Source organism: Gopherus evgoodei, chromosome 4 (genome assembly GCF_007399415.2).
Source record: "Gopherus evgoodei ecotype Sinaloan lineage chromosome 4, rGopEvg1_v1.p, whole genome shotgun sequence".
Taxonomy (NCBI): domain Eukaryota; kingdom Metazoa; phylum Chordata; order Testudines; family Testudinidae; genus Gopherus; species Gopherus evgoodei.
In genome coordinates this window covers 19782127-19801360 of record NC_044325.1, presented here as the reverse complement: position 1 = coordinate 19801360, position 19234 = coordinate 19782127, and the positions used below count along the sequence as shown (strand labels likewise).

Here is a 19234-nt window from a genome sequence, read left to right as displayed (position 1 = left end):
AGGAAGTATTTCTTCACACAGCACAAAACCTGTGGAACTCCTTGCCAGAGGATGTTGCGAAGGCTAGGACCATAACAGGGTTCAAAAAAGAACTAGATAAATTCATGGAGGATAAGTCATCAACAGCTATTAGCTAGGATGGGCAGGAATGGTGTCCCTAGCCTCTGTTTGCTGGAAGCTGGGAATGGGGGATGGGATGGATCACTTGATGATTACTTGTTCTGTTCATTCCCTCTGGGGAACCTGGCACTGGCCACTGTAGGAGGACAGGATACTGGGCTTGATGACCCTTTGGTCTGACCCAGTAGGGCCGTTCTTATGTTCTTATGTCCCCAAACTGTGGGGTACACCCCTCTTAGGAGGCACAGAGGGACATTCAGAAGGGGCACAGCAGGGTTTGCGGGGAGGGAGCACCATCCAGCCCTGCTGTGCTCCCAGCTCTGTTCTGGCCCCGCCCCTAGCTATGGCCATGGCTCCGCCCCCAGCCTTGGCTCACGACTGGCCCAGCTGCAGCTCCGCACCTGGCCCCGGCCCCACTCCCAGCCTTGGCTCCTGGTCTGGGCTCCCTTCCTGGCCCCAGCTATGGCCCCAATCTCAGCTCGCTTACCTCTGTCTGTGTCTCCCCCACCTCCCCAGGATCCAGGGCCCTGCTCCCAGCCTCACCTCCAGGGGGAGGGCAGGGATGGTACAGATAGGGATAAGGGAGGGCATGACCCGGAAAAGTTTGAGGACCACTGACCTAGAAGCAAAGTGTCTGAACAACTGTGCTTAGCAGGCATCTTCTTAAACCCAAGGTTTTTAGTCATGGTTTTGGAACTGTACTGTGAGTTCAATTAGAAGGTTTTAAGGGCCCAGGAGGGCCTTAAGAAGTGATTGGAAGAAGATGGAGTATTGAACTCTGGAGCCTTGTCTACATTAAAAATCTTTTCCAAAACATCCCACTATTGCTAATGCCATTTAATCTCCACTACTGTCAGCAACAGTGCAAGCAGAACAGGCTGAAACATTTCCCAATGAAAAAAAGAGGACACACTTTTTTTTTTTTTTTTTTTTGCAAAACATAGAATCATAAAAATGTAGGGCTGGAAGGGACCTCAAGGGGTCACCTAGTCCAACTCCTTGCGCTAATGCAGAGCTGAGTAAACCTAGACCATCCCTGACAGGTGTTTTATCTAACCTGTTATTAAAAATCCCAATGATGGGGATTCCACAACATCGCTTGAAAGCCTTTTCTAGGGCTTAATTATCTTTATAGTTAGAAAGTTTTTCTTAATGTCTAACCTAAATCGCCTTTGCTGCAGATAGTTTGCTGTTGTGCTTTTAATATTGTCTCTTTGAGAAACTGCCAACTCTTTTAACCTCTGTTTCCTTTAGATTTTCTTCCCATGGGACCTTACCTACCAATTCTTTGAGTTTGTTAAAGTCTGCTTTTTTTGATGTCTGTTGTCCTTCTTCTGAAGCTCTTACTGCTTCCTTTCCTTAGAATCATTAAATCTATCAATCTTTGACCTAAATTGCCATCATTCTTCACATTTGCAACCAATTCCTCCCTGTTGGTCAAAATCAGGGTTAAAATGTCTGTCTCCCTGGTTACTTCCTTAGACTTCTGAAACCAGAAGTTGTCCCCAGTACATTCTAAGATCTTACTAGACATTTTATGATTTGCTATATTACTTTTCCATAGATTTCTAGATAGTTTAATCCCCAAATAATACCAAATCTTGAGTTTTGGATATATCTCCACTAGGACTGTCAAGCGATTAAAAAAATTAATCACGATTAATCGTGCAATTAATTGCGTTCTTAAATAATAATAGAATACCATTTATTTACATATTTTAGATGTTTTCTACATTTTCAAATATGTTGATTTCAATTACAACACAGAATACAAAGTGTACAGTGCTCATTTTATATATTTATTACAAATACTTGCATTGTAAAAAACAAAAGAAATAGTATTTTTCAGTTCACCTAATACAAGTACTGTGGTGCAATCTCTTTATCATGAAAGTTGAACTTACAAATATAGAATTATGTACAAAAAATAACTGCATTCAGAAATAAAACGAACTGAAACTTTAGAGTCTACAAGTCCACTCAGTCCTACTTTTTGTTCAACCAATCACTCAGACAAACAAGTTTGGTTACAATTTGCAGGAGATAATGCTACCTGCTTCTTATTTAAAATGTCACCTGAAAGTGAGAACAGGTATTCTCATGGCACTATTGTAGCCAGCGTGGCAAGATATTTACGTGCCAGATGTGCTAAAGATTCATGTGTCCCTTCATGCTTCAACCACCATTCCAGGGGACATGTGTCCATGCTGATGACAGGTTCTGCTCCATAATGATTAAAAGCAGAGTGGACCGATGCATGTTCATTTTCATCATCTGAATCAGATGCCAGCAGCAGAAGGTTGATTTTCTTTTTTGGTGGTTCAGGTTCTGCCGTTTTCACATCGGAGTGTTGCTCTTTTAAGACTTCTGAAAGCATGCTCTACACCTCGTCCCTCTCAGATTTTGGATGGCACTTCAGATTCTTAAACCTTGGGTTGAGTGCTGTAGCTATTTTTAGAAATCTCACATTGGTACCTTCTTTGCATTTTGTCAAATATGCTGTGAAAGTGTTCTTAAAATGAACGTGTGCTGAGTAATCATCCGAGACTGCTATAACATGAAATATATGGCATAATGTGGGGAAAACGGAACAGGAGACATACAATTCTCACCCCAAGGAGTTCAGTCACAAATGTAATTAACACATTGTTTTTTTAACACACATCATCAGCATGGAAGCATGTCCTTTGGAATGGGGTGGCCAAAGCATGAAGGGATATATGAATGTTTAGCATGTCTGGCACATAAATACCTTGCACCATTGGCTACAAAAGTGCCATGCAAACGCCTGTTCTCGTGTTCAGGTGACATTGTAAATAAGAAGCAGGCAGCATTATCTCCCTTAAATGTAAACAAGCTTGGACTGAGTGGACTTGTTTGCTCTAAAGTTTGTATGCTCTTAAGTTTTACGTTGTTTTGTTTTTGAGTGCAGTTATGTAACACGCCAATTTTTTTGTTACACTTTCACAACAAAGAGATTACACTATAGTACTTGTATGAGGTAAAGTGAAAAATACTTTCTTTTGTTTATCATTTTTACAGTGCAAATATTTGTAATAAAAATTAATACAAAGTGAGCACTGTACACTTTGTATTCTGTGTTGTAATCGAAATCAATATATTTGAAAATGTAGAAAAACATGCAAAAATATTTTATACATTTCAATTGCTATTCTGTGTTTAACAGTGTGATTAAGCGTGATTAATTTTTTTAATCACGTTTAATTTTTTTTGAGTTAATTGCATGAGTTAACTGAAATTAATCAACATCCCTAATCCTCATCTTTCATGTTCCCGCCTTTCATCCAGCTCTGTTAGTCCCAGTGTGTGTGGCCAGCAATGGCTGACACCATTTTAAGAGTCATGTTGATTAGATTTGCTTCAGACACATTTAGATGGTACAGAATGGCTCAGAAGCTGGTGGGCCATTTGTATTAGGGTGCCTAACATAACTAACACTGGTGGAGCCACACTGATGTTAACAATAGTGGGAAATAGGATAAATCAATGGGATTTTCTAATGACTTCACTGAGAGTTAAGTCAAGCCTTTAATGATGAATGGCTTGAGATGCTGAGCTCACATCCTTGTACCGTGTTATTAATAGCACTAAATATGCATTGATATGGGAATTGATAAAAGTGCATAAAATCTGTACGACATTGGATTAAAATCAATAGCGATGTGCCTACAGAGACAGAGGCATTGAAGTGACTTTATATGCTAAATCCAGGCTAAAATGATTATTGTAGATTAATCCAGGGAAGACAAATAAGAGATGGTCAAAGATCATGAGAGAGGGATGCCAAGTAATGTTAATCAGTGGACATTTATGAAACAGCTTTATATTAAATGTCCTAAGTGTCATCCTATATGGAACAGAGCTTTGGGAAAATAAGAAGTCCATTCAACACAAATTGAACTGCTTTCAGTGCAGGAGTCCCTGCAGAATATTCCAAGTAAGCTGGATTTATAGAAGAAGTAATGAAGAGGTCCTAAAATAGGCACAATTACCTACAACAATGCTATGGAAGAAGAGATGGAACTGACTTTTAAGGATGTCTGATAATAGGCTATCCAAATGAGCATTTCTTTGGTAACCCGATGGCAAGAAATGGGGAGGTCTACCTAGAGATACACTCCATCGCACAATAATGCCTGAAGCATTGTCATTGCATCTGAATATAGAAGGTCTAGAAAAACAAGCCCAGGATAGGGATGATTGGCTCCATTAGACTTCTGCCTTGTGCCCCTGATGGTGTGGGAAGACTAATGATGACAATATTAAATTTGCATATGTGAGGGTGCAGAGTGAGGGAGCAGACACTGTTTGTTAAGCAAACTACTGTAATTGTACCTGGTTCAATAGAAGGCTGTTTGATAAATGGTCACTGGACACAGGTAGAGCACTCGTGTGAATAAGCAAAGCAGTTTGTTGCACTTGACCTGTCTGGCTTATACTAAGGGTGTGTATATAAAACATAGTACACCACTAATCCAGTGCCCTGGATTTCCATTGCTGAGTATCCATTCCTTTTCTAAGAAGGGAAGAATTCAGGGGCTCAGCATCTTCTTGGTCCCCCAGGCACAGTAGGAAAAGTAGTAGCAACTTCTATAATCTTTTTAAAGCTTGGTCAGTGGGGACTAACCTGGAGTTTGGTAGAGGGAAAAAGTATTTTAGAATACAAAATACTATTCAGATTGCCCCAGCTAGAAGTACCTCACTGTAATTCAATGTCAGTGTTTTCAGTCTATGCCGCTGTTTTCAGGGGTTTATAAAAATGACTATAAATATTCACTCTGGACTCATACTTGGCACAACAGTTTGGAGCCCTAGCCAAAATGATTTTTTAATGTCTTTTATTACCACAATCGATTAAAAATTTAAAATTAGCTGTGCCCTTTTAGAAGATAAAAATGGGGCCATAAAACTGCATTTTTGTGCTTTAATCCTGATATTTTGTCCTCTACCAGTACTGGATTGGCTTGCAGTAAACCCAGGATGTTTTTCAAGTTTCCAAGTGCACATTTAGTGAAGATTGTAGTGGCCTCCATGTTGTATAGTGTATGGATTGTATAGTTCCCTGAAGGGCAGGCTGGTGCACTGCTGTGAGTTTACATGGCTTGCATTTTCAAAAGTGACTTGTGATTTTGAGTTCCTCGATTACTGGATGCCCAAACTGAGATGTCTTTTAAAGGGTCTAGTATTCAGAAGTGCTGAGCACCCACCCTCGGAAAATCAGGTCAGTTGAAGGTGTCTCCAGCGAGGCATGGGGAATCACTAGTAACTTTTGAAAATTTAGGTTTGTGTTTCTTAAAAAAAAAAAAAAAAAAGTCTAATGATATGTGAAAAACGTTTGTCTCCTTCAGTATTGTTATGATGTATGTTATGATGTATGTATATTAAGAATGACATGGACGAATACTTGCGGATATGATAGAATTGTTAATAAGTATAAGCCAGTTTCTCATGAGACAGTATTTCACAGGTTGTAAGTCCCTAAATATTGGGTGTACACCATAGTAGGAATGTCTCATTTGTCACCATTGATTTTTAGTGAATCTTCCACCACCACTCCCAACATAATGCACTAAAAGCATTTCCAAAGTTCTGAAAGGATATTTTAAAAAATGAACAATAGAGGGCAGAATGGTGGATATAATCCACCGTAAATGAACATTTTAGATGCTGTATGTATTTAACCCAGTGTCTCTTGCTTTCTTACTGTTTATAACTCATTCTCTGTTGTGCGATGCTTGAGTATACACCCGTTGCCCCAGGATCCCCAGTTTCTCTTCATTTTGCTTAAGAGAGTTGTGTGCTATCCACCAAAAGCCCACTGCACTTTCTTCACAGTTCCACAATCTCTATTGCATAGCTTGTCTGATTTCATTAAAGATAGTCCATATTACTGCAGTTCGTTTCTTTTCAATGTAATTGGGGAATTGCCACAGATCATCTCTGAGGAACTGATGTGTGAACAAATTCTCAAGATGCCACTATGCATCTCCATGTTTGGGAATTTCCCATGGAAGTATGTTAGTGTTTTTAATGTTCTCTGGAATGAGCTTTTTTTAGAATGCCACCCATTATGGTTTATCTTCCTTAGATAACTACTGTCCAAGTCATGTGGTCAGCATTGATCTCTTTATCTCATTTGTTTCTGTTTTAACACAGATTGCTCGTACATCTTTACGGCCGGCATATCCATCTCAGGTGCACTTTTCATCCCATTGTTTTGTATCTCTCTCTCTTTAATGTTGTTTTCCTTGCATTCTCCTATGTTTTGTCTAATGGGTGTTATCAATTTTAATCTAGTTGTCTTGCTTATTGTGTTTATCCTTTCTAGTATTATTTACATATTTTAATTGCTTTTTCATCTCTTCCGTGTATTGAGATTGGCTTTGCTTAATTTTAACGTCACTTTAAGATTGTATTAATTTTTCAGATATTAATATATTAAAACAGAGGTCGGCAACCTCTGGCACGTGGCTTGCCAGGGTAAGCACCCTGGTGGGCCGGGTCAGTTTGTTTACCTGCCGCATCGGCAGGTTTGGATGATCGCGGCTCCCACTGGCTGCGGTTCGCTGTTCCAGGCCAGTAGGGGTGGTGAGAAGCTGCGGCCAGCACATCCCTCAGCCTGCACTGCTTCCCGATGCCCTATTGTCCTGGGAAAGTAAGACACGGTCAGTGGGAGCCGCGGTCGGCCGAACCTGCTGATGCGAGAGGTAAACAATCTGACCCAGCCCTCTAGGGTGCTTACCCTGGCGAGCTGTGTGCCAGAGGTTGCCGACTCCTGTATTAAAACATAAAATGCACATGTGTGAGCAAGTCTTATCTGGAAACAGTCATTTTTCTTTTGAATTCAACCATGAATTCATATTAGGCAGGGATTTAAGTTGTAAGGACTTGCTGTGATACCAGTGTTGCAAACATGCACAGGAGTAGTTACGTTGAGTTTCATGGGACAGCCTCAATATATAAAAATTTGCAGGATTGGGGCCCAAATGATTTGTTTCAGAACCCATTCCTGCTTGGTTAGGACCTGAACTATGGAGCACTCTTCTTGGGCTTGCCTCGAAATCTGTAATACCTTTGGAAACGGGCCCGTTTGCCCGCTATGTTTTGTTTTTTTTTAATCTGCACCACAGATAATTGCAACTGACTCATTGCTTATTATTTTTAAGTTGGTGCAGCACATTCCAGAAGCAAGTCTGAACTACCAGAAGGTGCCTCCCGGGTCAACAGGATTCAAGGATTTTGATCAAAATATGAACGACAATAGAGAAGAGGATCTCTCGAGAAAAACGAGGGCAAGAAACCGAGAGGAGGCAGGTTTTTTTCTCCTGTACTTTATAAGCTTGTATGTAATACTATAAGTTGCAACCCATATGGTTATACTTCCTAACTAGCTAGCTAGCTAGCTGAGGGAATTCAAAGAACTCCAATGCTCAGGAGTCCTTGACTTTGTAACTATAGAAATACCTGTTTAGAAAAACCCTTATACTGGATGCTGGGTAGAGTTTTCTTTTTGATGTAAAACACTGATAGAAACCTGGGCATTCTACTAAAAGGAACCAGGGAGCTACGGAACAAGATTTTCAAAGGTCACTAGTGATTGTATCAGAGGGGTAGCCATGTTAGTCTGGATCTGTAAAAAGCAACAAAGAGTCCTGTGACACCTTAAAGACTAACAGATGTATTGGAGCATAAGCTTTTGTGGGTGAATACCTGCATCTGATGAACCCACGAAAGCTTATGCTCCAATACATCTGTTAGTCTTTAAGGGGCCACAGGACTCTTTGTTGCTTTTTAGTGATTGTAAGTGCCACGCTTTTTGGATGCCCAATCTGAAACTTCTTAGAAAGGCCTTGTTTTCAGCACTATCTGAAAATTGGGCCTTTTTTGAAAAGTGCGTCAAGTTCAGCACCCACAATCGCTAGTCACTTCTGAAAATCTTGGCCCTTCAGTCAGTATTTGTACTTCATGTTTTTGCAGCTGGTACATAGCCAGTAAGACCACTCATAGAACAAGATAATATTCAGGGGTGGCAGAAGCTAGACATTACTAATGAGCTTCTGCACTGGGGTTGGGTGTCCTACCATGGCCTACATATTGTATTCACCTTAACCCTCAGTAAAGCATGAGAAGCTCTAGATTCTATCCCTACAAATGCTCCATTTTAGGATAGCAATACAGTAAGACATGATGTTTACTGGCTATTCCAATTGAGGTCTTTGCCAGGTAAACTGGAAAGATTGCCCCGAGAAGGCTTGGGAGTCTCTGACATATAGGGTACTGACTGGTGTGCTGTGAGTTTTTTATTAGGTGGGTTAGGCTGATTGCAATGAGAATGTAAAGATTTCATTCAAAAGGCCATGGATACTATATGGTAGAGACTTGGGTGTATTGTTTTTTCACAGGAGGTTGTAACATTGCTTTTCCAAGACTAACGCTGTGAAAGTAACCTGGTTTTGAGCTACAATATGAAAACGCATTGAACATTTGCAATGGGGGTTTTCTGTTTTGGTCTTTAAAACCATGGGAGGAGTTCAGTGATTGGTTTTAAAAAAAAATGCTTGAACAGTTTTATAACTGAAAGCAATTCTGCAGGCCTCTCTCTTCCTTTACTCTTTAAAATAAAATCTTAACAGATTAGTGCTAATCCCCTCAGTGAAGTACTGCAAAAAAGCTGCTTTTTCGCTCATCTCCTGTTGAGTTTTAAACATGATCCAGATTCAGGAAGCCTCAACTGAAATGCTACCATCTCCAGTAGCAGAAATAAACTCTTTTGGCACAACCGGTATAGTATAAAAATGGTAGCTCTGAGGGCACATTTTCAATATGATCTGATCTGTTACATTTTAGGTCATCTTTGACAACTTGATGTTGAACCCAGTGTCTCAGTTATCCCATGCGATCCGTGAAAATACAGAAAACCTGGCTGAAAAAATGAAGTAAGCTTTTAGCTCTGATCTGGAATGTTCTCTTGCCCGTTGAGATGTTCCAAGAGAGGGCGTGATTAATTTATTATTTATAAAAGGTACTGGATTGTCATCCCTGGAAACTGTGGTTCCCTGTACGCAGAAGGGAAAGAGCACAGACTGCAAAATTAGAAAAAGGTTTTTACTTCCCTCTTCCGTTTCATAGGCTCGTCCTATAGCATAGTCTGTCCCCAGATAACTGAAGCCTTGACCCAGCTTCGTAATGCAATGTTAGGATGTTTGCATAAAAATGTAAAGTTCACTGTGTATGGCACAACTAACTTTTTGTTATGGATGACAGTGTCCAAATGATAGTAACTCAGAGCACATGCCTATTCTGTCCTGCCTTCCTGATACATCTTAGCCTTCCCTGGAAGAGTCTCACTTATGATTAGATGGGGAGCTCATTCTCTATTCCGTTCAGTCCATGGACCCCCCATTCCAAAACTCCCAGCACGTATGCAGATTGTGATGGTATTTGTTGTGATGCCCTCTTGGAACAAGATTGTCAGCTCCTAGGCCTTAGGACAGGCAGCAGGTGGGGAATGACTTTTGGTTGCTTGTGAGCTAGATTGAAAGTGGAGATGAAAAGCCCTTCATCTCATCACTAATCTACAGAACCTCGTTGTTGCTGTGTTTTGTGTCAATTGTACACTGTAAACAAATGTAAAGGATATATTTTTGGTGGACATTTTGTAAAAGGTCCAATCTTGTGCCCTTCAGAATTGTGTTTCAGAACACCGAGAGGACCTGGGAGGAGATGGAGGCCAAAATTAATTCGGAAAACGAAGTGCCAATTTTAAAGACCTCAAACAAGGTAACGTGTTTGTGCGTAAGCAGGCTTCTTGGCACCTTGCTTATTTCTTAAGACAAGTCTTTGCCTAACAATTTATGGACTTAGGCTGAGACTTTCAGAGCAGTTAGATGCCCAGCTGGCACTGAATTTTAATGGGATGTGATTGCCTAACTTCTTTAGAGTCTTCTGAAAGTCTCAGCCTCAACTTTGAATGTAAACATAAAAGTGACACATAGTCACTGTAAAAGAATTTTCCATTGCAAGTAAATTTTTTTTTTTTTAAGAAACCAAAGCAGTGAGCTTCAGAGCCAACCAAACCTATTTCCTAAATTTTTATTAGTTCAAATGTATATATTGAACTTCCTCCTTCTTCTGTTTTACGGTGTGACTATTATATAGTTGTGATGCAGTAGGGACTGTCTGTGTGGGGAGTGGGAGAGCAGGGGAGGACTTTAGGGGATGGACGATGCCAGAGCCTGTAACCTGAGCTAGGTAAGGGAGGGGAAAGGTCAACACCTTTGCCCGGGAAGGGGACAAAGGAAGGGAGTGGCAGGAGCAAAGCAGTTTGAGTTTGGGCTTGGGGCTGGATGGGCGGAATTCAGGGTATCCTAGCTAGGATCCAAGCACCCTGAAAGCCCAGAAGGACTCGGTGGAGGGGTCCTGACTGTGCCTGCAAGCCCTGCTGTAACCTGTGTTCCTGTTGTCCAATAAACCTTCTGTTTTACTGGCTGGCTGGCTGAGTCACTGTGGGTCCCAGGAAGAGGGGTGCAGTGCCGGACTCCCCCACACTCTGTGACAATAGTCTCATACTGTTATTTTAATGTCAACTTCACCTATGTCTCCCCTTTATTAGTCTTCAAGGACCCAGTCTTGCTAAGGGAGGCATAAACACAGATTCTTGTCTAATTACCACTCTTCTCAGTGTGCCCCACCAGCGCAGCTGCATTGATGACAGCATGAGTGTAGATGGCGCATAGGCGTTTTCACCATCGTGTTCTCTTCATTTACCACGGTTACACAAGAGAGTGGTAGAAATGTTGGTGTCCCAGTCAACGTCCTCTGTACTCCTGCACAGACTTCTGTTTTCATTAATAGGACTCCCTTGGGAGCAATGCAAAGATCTAAGAACATGCCTAGTTAATGGGCTCAGTGAAACCACTCATGTTTAAAGCTAAGGATGTGCATAAGTCTTCGCAGGATTAGGGGCTCGCAGACCCCTTTGCATTATTGGGCCATAATGTCTGTCCAACAGCTAGAGTCTCAAATAAAAAGTCTAGTCCAATGCACATTTTTACTGAGTGGCTTGGTAGTGCTTTTTCAGATATGGCAAACCAAATCCCACGGGTGTTTGCCCAGATAAGCATGTTATTTTGATGCTCAGTAACACAGTAGCTTGAAAAAATTCAGAACTAAATATGAACGTACCTAATCAGAAAAAGGTAGATTAACAAGGTATTCTATCAGGTTTCAGAGTAGCCGTCTGTATCCGCAGAAAGAGCAGGAGAACTTCTGGCACCTTAGAAACTAACAGATTTATTGGAGCATAAGCTTTCGTGGGCTACGGCCCACTTCATCGGATTTTATTCTATGTAGGCTTGATTCCTAAAGTAGCTGAATGGTTGGTTGGTTAGTTAACTGAACTTTTGGGTGTATTTGTTTCTAGGAAATCAGCTCTATCCTAAAGGAGCTACGAAGAGTTCAGAAACAGCTGGAAGGTTGGTAATTTTCAAAATGTTCTCAATTTCTCTCCTAAATGTAGATGACTAGTACAAAATAAAGCACCACTGTAACTCGTTGTGATTTGCTTTGTCAATTTAAACTTTGTAAATGTAAAGCACTCATGCATTTTGTGCCTGCATTGCTTCTCAATATATACAAACAGAAGACATATACGTGATGGATTTTTCTTGTGTTGCAAAAATAAGAAAGTTACTGACGTCTGAAATGCTGAAGTTATTGCTGTGGAAATGGTTAATTCACAATAATTAGGACTTTACCACAAGATGGACAAGCCAAGGCTTCTGTTGTTCAGACCCCCACATGGCTGACAGCCCTATTCAGCCAATAAGTCATGCCATAATATCATACTACTTTTAAGCAAGTGTTCATGTTGACTTGAATCCATTATGGAAGGTGCCACGCTATAGAGATGATAATATGAGCTCAATGCCTGACCCTTGTTTTATTTTAATGGTTAAGAAAATGTAAAAATGTCTTATTGGTGAGTGATTGGAGTTTGTGATTAACTGGGCACAAGAGTAGTCTAGAATTCTGAAGGTGAGAGTTTCTTTGTAGAAATGCCGCTGAGTGCTGCTAATATGCATTTTTCTATCTCTTTTCTTCTTCCCCAGTTATAAATGCTATCATTGACCCCAGTGGGAACTTGGATGTAGTTGCTACTAATAAAGCGTCCTCTGCTGCTACACAGTCTACAACCACTAAAGTCAGGACTGCTAACCATTCTGGCTCCACATTGGAGATTTTGTCACCAGTACAGATGAGAAATTACATCCAGAAATCGAACTGTGGATCTTCTAGCCTACAAGATGCTAATTTCATTCCAGATGGAGAGAAATACGTGATCTGATACAATATTTTATATTGCTATCATACTGTCATTTACTGTGGCGTTAGTTTTGTGTCTGAGTGGTTGTGGACAATTCATATGGAGCAGTTGTTTAGATTGCTAACACATTACACATGCACACACAAACACACAAAAAAACTATGCTGTGTGAATGAATGGCAAGTCTGTGTATGCCTTTTGAACAAGACTAGCACTGTGGAGCAGCACATATTCAGCATAGAGGCAAACTCTGATTTTTACAATACAACTCACTTAAATTCTTCCAATGTGCCATAAGAAACAGGCTTTGCATATCCTCCATTTGCTACTGCCGAAGCTCTAAAGTGTTCTGGGATTAGCCTGTTTATAATGCTCAGTTACTGGTAGTTCAGTTGTAACAAGGCTCTGTTTAAAAAAGACGTGGACTTTTTTTTGATTGGCGCTACATTTTGGACTGATTTTAAAAATAGAGTGTTACAGTTCTGTTGGAATCAGCTTGCTTACCTAGCAGTATAATGGTGCACTACAGTGGGTTTCTATAAGGAACTCTGTTTTGGTCATATGAAAATTGTTTTCAGTGTTCGGGGGAAAAAAAAAAAAGGAGGAAAGGAACCACTTTGAATCTATGTGCATCATGCTTTCAATCCAAAACCTTTGTTTTTCTATTGAGAAGGTGTAAAACTTCTAATATAGTTGTAGATTCTGAACATGTTTAAGGCACAAAGCTTCAAGTATACAGATGTAGATTAGCCATATAAATGAGAAGGTCAGTTTTGATAGCTGAGCTTGCCAATTCTCATTATTTCAGTTTAATCACTGTCTAAAACTTTTTTGAAAATATAATAATAATAATAATCATCTTTCATATTGAGCTGCAAATTCTCCTGAATGAGCTAAAGAGCAAGTTGTCTGTGATCAGCCAATTACTAAGAAAAACATCTATTTCATTGGCTCATGTACTAAGCTTAATTATACAATGGCTGTGAACTAATATTCACTCTACAGCTCTCAAAATAATGGCTTAAATGTGGCTCTGCCTTGACTGATTGTGTTGTCATGAGATTTTTCATATCGGTTATGCACGAATACACACCATCCTGTTGTATTCTTGAGAACCTACCCAACAGTGTAAAGCTGCTGGTGTTACAATGCAGCATTGGTATGGCTCTTTTGCTCCATTATAATCTTAGGAACGCTAAGGATTATTTTGCAGCAGCATTGAGAGTATACTGTAAAATTAGCTTTTTATATCCCATCTGTCAAGTGAGCTGCCAAATTCTAAACAAAGTATTTGAGTGGCTTTTTGGAGAGTCTGTTTGAGGCATGCAGTGTGCAAACTGGAATCTGTCCCTGTTGCATGAATTCCTCTTGACTGAAAAACAGTGATCAGGAAACGAAAGTGTAGGTGCAGAGTTGTGGGAAATACACTTACTGATGGAGGTAAGCAAACTAAATTCTGCTGCGCACTCACACAGTGTATAATTTTGCTAATGCAAATAGCTTCCCAACCTTGATTGCTCTTTATGTGCTGACTTCATGAGGCGGGGCTCGGGTTGGTTTCATAATTGGGTCAGTTAATTGACGTTTTCTCCTAGGATTTTGCTAAAGTGTCAGATATTTATGATTAAATAACTGGGCTGCTCACACCATATTTAGTGTACTAGCAAATGGCAGGATTCTGCTTCAGGTGCCACCAAGTGGGAGTGTTCCATTGATTTCAACAAGAGCGGTCCCAAAGGGGGAGTTTACTGGTTTGCCTTGCTAGTATGTCCTGCGAGCCTGCAAGGTTTTGCATGTGTGCGTGGGGGGGGGAATAGTGCAGTTTTGCTACCAATGTATCCAACAGAGAACATGGCTCATCCACTCCTGTGGAGATTTGGAGGAATATACTGGACTTCATTATGGACACTATGATGATGGGAGTAAAATTTACTTTGCAAAATAACTAGGAACTTGGCCTTTAAGTTTCTCTGGCTGCCTATGATGTTAATACTGTCTGATTGTTCCAATGTATCCTTTTGGAATACTTGCCTGTGTCCTTAGTTAATATCATAAATAGTGGTATGGCTCTTGACACATGATAATTTATTTTCAAAAGTCTCCTCGGAGAGGGTCCGATCCAGCAAGGTCCTGACTCCAACTCATTGGGAGTTGAAGGGCTTCAGCAGCATAGTCCACTAATTACAGTTTTGCAGTAGACAGGTGTGTGTTTGAGTTACTCATCAATGTCAGATTTTATTATTTGTTTCTACTTTTTACTACATTGTCCCATCCTCGTGGCTATGCTCTAGTGGTTTTGTTTCTTGACACCGTATCCTTGATGTGACTTCCATTTACTTTCACTTGGAAACTTACTAGTTTCTACTTTCATGAAGTGACCCATCAGAGATGAATTTTCTCCCTTTGCTGTTCCTCTGCTCTTGGTACCCAAATATCTTCATTGCTGGTTGTGTAAACCCAGAAATATGGTACCTTTAAGAAACAATTGGAAATAAAGCTGGAGTCATGAATCTCTAAAAGTTTTAGTCTGGGAGCGGGGAAAAGCACAACCTGATTTTGTTTCACTTTGAATAATTTGTTCAGTGTGATATTAAAAAACCACCTGTTTCCCAGCATAAAGTTCTTATTGAGAATTTTTCAAGACTATTTTAATTGCAGTCCTGGTATGTAATCATTTTGGTGCTGAAATGTAACAAATCTGTTTGAGGTACTTAATTAATCTGAAGTGTACCTCATTCTGCATTTGTCTGTTAGAATTAAACCAAAGAGCAAGCCACTTACTTATGAACCATTAGCCAAGGTTTGGTCTTATTAGCAGTATTCTGTGACAACAATAAAAAGTCTGTACAGTTCTGATGTGAGTATCACAAGCATTTAGGGTCTGATCCAATGGCTATTAGAGACAGTGGAAAGATTCCTTTTTACTTTAATAGGCATTGGGTCAACCTTTAGTTGGTTAACTTTCAGTGAGCTTGATGTGTGCTCTACTGACCCAATAGTCATTCATACAGTAAATTGTTTTCATATTTGTTGTATTTACATTTAAAAAATTAGGCTGGCATTTTCAAACAAGTCTAAGGAAGTTAAGCACCCAGCTCTGATTAAACCTTTCCAGGATGTGGATGCTAACACACTTAGGTGCCTTTGAAAATCCCAGCCCTTGTTCTTTTACTATACTTGAAAACTGTGCTCTCATTGAGATTGTTTTCGAATGTTAAACTCTTGAGACTTCATGATGATGGAATGAATGTAAATTCTTGGGAGAATGCATCAGTGCTTTGCGAGCAAGAGCCTAAGTGTGTCTACAGTACCGTCGTGTTGTGTTCATGCTGAGAGTGTGAATAAAGCCTAAGTCATCCTTGAATATTTTAATAAAGAAAAACCTTACAGAATGTTTACATACAGCCTACTGAAAAAAGTGTTTAAAATATATAAGTGCAAGATTCTACTAGTTTTTTCTTCATTTTTGCAGATCACACTAGATATTTTTAAAATTCAGCAAATATGTGTAATGATTTTGCAAAAAAAAAAGTTAATTACCTGTTTACTTTGGATGTGCCCTGTGCTGAATTGTGCCTATCTGACTATCTGCTGTTATGCTGCCGATTCTGCTGTTCTAAACTCTTCACTGGATCATTCCATTTGCATGCAACACAAATGCAAGCTGTATGAGAGTAAAACTGAAACACGTTTGTATACCTTGAATTGATCAATGACTCTCTCTCTTTTTTTTCCACACTCTCTCTTCTTGAAACGTTGTGTATAATTTTGATTTCCTATTTCTCCCACCCTGTTTCTTTCTCTTGTATTTTGAATGGTAATTTATTTTGTTTTGATGATAGACAGTATCTGTACATTTTGTTCCAAGGTGATATTGTGGCTGTCTTTAAAAATAAATTGTTATTTTATATAATTTTATCATAAAATTTCTTTAATAAATCATTCTTTTATCATGTGGCAAATCTGATTCTTTTGGGTTTTTTTGAGAATTAATTTTAAGATATGGGAAAATATTTGGAGAATTAAACTATTGATCTTACACTGCTCCTTATAATGGCATGAAGGATCATATTACTACATAGTAACAAGCATGATTGGAGTCTCTTACAACTATATTGTTGCCTACATAGAGCGCCCATTTCTCACACACTGATTCACTCATGTGGATTCAGTTGCAGGGTTAGGGCCTGAAAATCACTTTCTTTTCTTCCTTCTGAATATTTGATGGGTTTGCGTTGCATTGCAGTTGTTGGGACGCAATTCGTTTGCTGCAATTAGTGAGGATATTTTTAAGGTTTAAATCCAGCTCAATTTTTACATGCCTCTCCCCCATTTAATCCTTTGAGTTAAGGTCTGTCCCTGCCTGAATTCTGCATCCTCTCTCACACTGCTGAAAAAGCATCATTTTCTCCTGCTCAGCCTAAGGAGCTCTCACTGCTCTGATCAGTACAGAAGTGGAACTTTGTTTCAGCTTCCTCTGTCACGTCCGAGTTTCTGAACAAAGCAGCATGATGGAACGTGCATGGCAGATGCAACATTGTGTGATGAGCTGTTCCAGCAACGAATCAAAGTATTAACAAAAGTCAATCCCATTTTTTCCATCTATTTGGGGCCTGATGCAAAGCCCAACTGAAATCAATGTGAGTCTGTCCATTGACCCCAACAGCCTTTGGATCAGGCCTTTGAGAACTGAACGTTTTACTTTTAACAAACTAGATTTGGCTTTTTTCACCGGCCATCGGTTTTGTCAAATGTTCCTGCCTCTGTTAAAAATGCTTCCTCTAGCTCTGCTGGTGTCATAAGTGCTGGAGGGAAGGGGAGGGGGTGCTGCACCCCCTGGCTTGAAGGAATAATAACAACCTAAGTACATGGTTTCCGCCTTCAGGACCTTCCACTATAGCAATTGTTTCAGCACCATTTGCTAGTGTAATCTCTTACAGAGAGAGAGAGAGACACCCTTACATCCCCTAAAATATGGCACCGATTGTATCCTTACTGTGACACTCTCCACATCCTGACTTAGCAACACTGAGCAATATTTCTGAGTGTTTTAAACGTCGAGCCAAGTGCCCTTTGAAACCAAAGGGGCAGCCATTTCCGTCATTTTTAATAAGTTATGGCTGAATAAAAATAAGATGTGGTGGAACTGCTGCCAAAACTAGTCCCTCAGTAATGAAGGCTATTATCATTCACTTTTTAAATCTTAGCAGAGGAAAGGCAGAAGCAGCTACCACTACTGCTTACCGCTGAGTACAGCAGTCAGTTGAAATCCTGCCATGCTCTTTCAACTTTTCCTGGTCGGTGTGAGACAAATACATGGCCTGATTCCCCCATAATCTTACAGAAGTAGCCCATTGGGATTGGGGATTACTCCCATCTTTAAGGGTTTGCGGCATCTGTCCATATTTGCAAAAGTAACTCCCATAACTCATCATTGATCTCCAATTCCGAACTGTTGCTCTCTTACAGAAATGCAATTTATAAACATGGGGCTAATCACTTATACTGGACCTTGCCAATAAAGATGGGGAGGATGTAGGGGAGCCAATGCATAGTTTGTCTTTTTTTTTTTTTTAACCATCTTGAGTGAAATCACATTCATGGCTGGATGAAAGCAGGATCCTTGTGACCCCGGTTCCATGCTCAGATAGCTCACCTGGAGCTCTGAGTGAGCCGAGAGAGAACAAGAGGAGGCAGCATCTACCACAGCTGCCTACTGAGGACCGGTTGCCTGATTTAGGCGGGAGATGAAGGATTCAGAAATGGAAAGCAGGGATCTGTCAGAGCTCAGACTGTTCAAGAGACCCAAAGTGTTGGTGTCTCAGGATCACATCCTCTAGAACTAATAGGGAAAGGAAGACCTGATATTTTTAATGTAAAACATGGAGATAACTTTGATGGCTGCCTGTCCTGGTGCTCTGGCTGGTGTGGCTGTAGCACCTCCAGCCACCGTTGCTGTGGGCAGGGGGCAGGGAATGGGGTTAGATAGAGGGCAGGGGAGTTTGGGGTGGTGGTCGGGGGCTGGGATGTGGGTAGAGGTTGGGGCAGTCAGAGGGTGGGGAACGAGGGATTTAATCGGTCCTGGGGGAGGAGTCAGGATGGAGGGGGGGTTGGGTGGGGTGGCAGGGGGCAGTTAGGGGTGGGAGGGTCTGGGAGTGGTCAGGGGACAGGGACCAGGCGGAGATGGATTTGGCAGGAATCCCGGGAGAGTTGTCAAGGGACAGGGAACGGGGGCATTGGATGGGGCAGGAGTCCCAAGGAGGCTGTCGGGGTGAGAAGCAAGGGGGGGGGTTGGATAGGGGATGGGGACTGGGCCCGCCTGGATATTTGGGGAGGCACAGCCTCCCCTAACTGGCCATCCGTACAATTTCTGAAACCTGATGTGGCTCTCAGGCCAAAAGGTTTGCCCGCCCCTGTACTAGAGCAGTGGAAGAACCCATTCAGTGACTGTAGTACACGTCTATCCTACAGCAGCATAGCTGTAGCAGCATAGCATTTCTAGTATTGACATACCCTACTTGTAGCAGGAAGGAGAAGTATTCGCTCTCTGACTCCAGGGGAAGTTTGTTTACAGTGGGATTCTAGCACTCAAGAGGCAGCCACATGGGTAGTTGTCACTCTCCAGATCCTGGTTGTGGACAAAGAAAGCTGCAGTTTGCATGAGTAAAGAACACTCTGGTTTCAAGCAGGGGAAAGCCCCACGGTCACACATCACGGCTTTGCTTATTTATGCTCACACTGGGCCTAGCCATTGACTGATGGAATTAA

General features: G+C 40.9%; 1 protein-coding gene across 2 annotated transcripts in view; it reads left to right on the top strand.

Moving 5' to 3' along the window:
• CEP170B (centrosomal protein 170B) overlaps window positions 1-13066 on the top strand; it is an 87694-nt gene extending 74628 nt beyond the window's left edge. The window contains exons 15-20 of one of the 2 annotated variants that reach the window (XM_030558614.1): window positions 6298-6336; window positions 7308-7451; window positions 8989-9077; window positions 9828-9921; window positions 11564-11615; window positions 12252-13066. In XM_030558614.1, the coding sequence (XP_030414474.1) occupies window positions 6298-6336; window positions 7308-7451; window positions 8989-9077; window positions 9828-9921; window positions 11564-11615; window positions 12252-12487 (654 nt within the window). In that variant the 3' untranslated portion in view covers window positions 12488-13066. The remainder of the gene's footprint in view (window positions 1-6297; window positions 6337-7307; window positions 7452-8988; window positions 9078-9827; window positions 9922-11563; window positions 11616-12251) is intronic. The other variant, XM_030558615.1, reaches the window with a different exon arrangement.
• Window positions 13067-19234: the final 6168 nt, after the last annotated feature.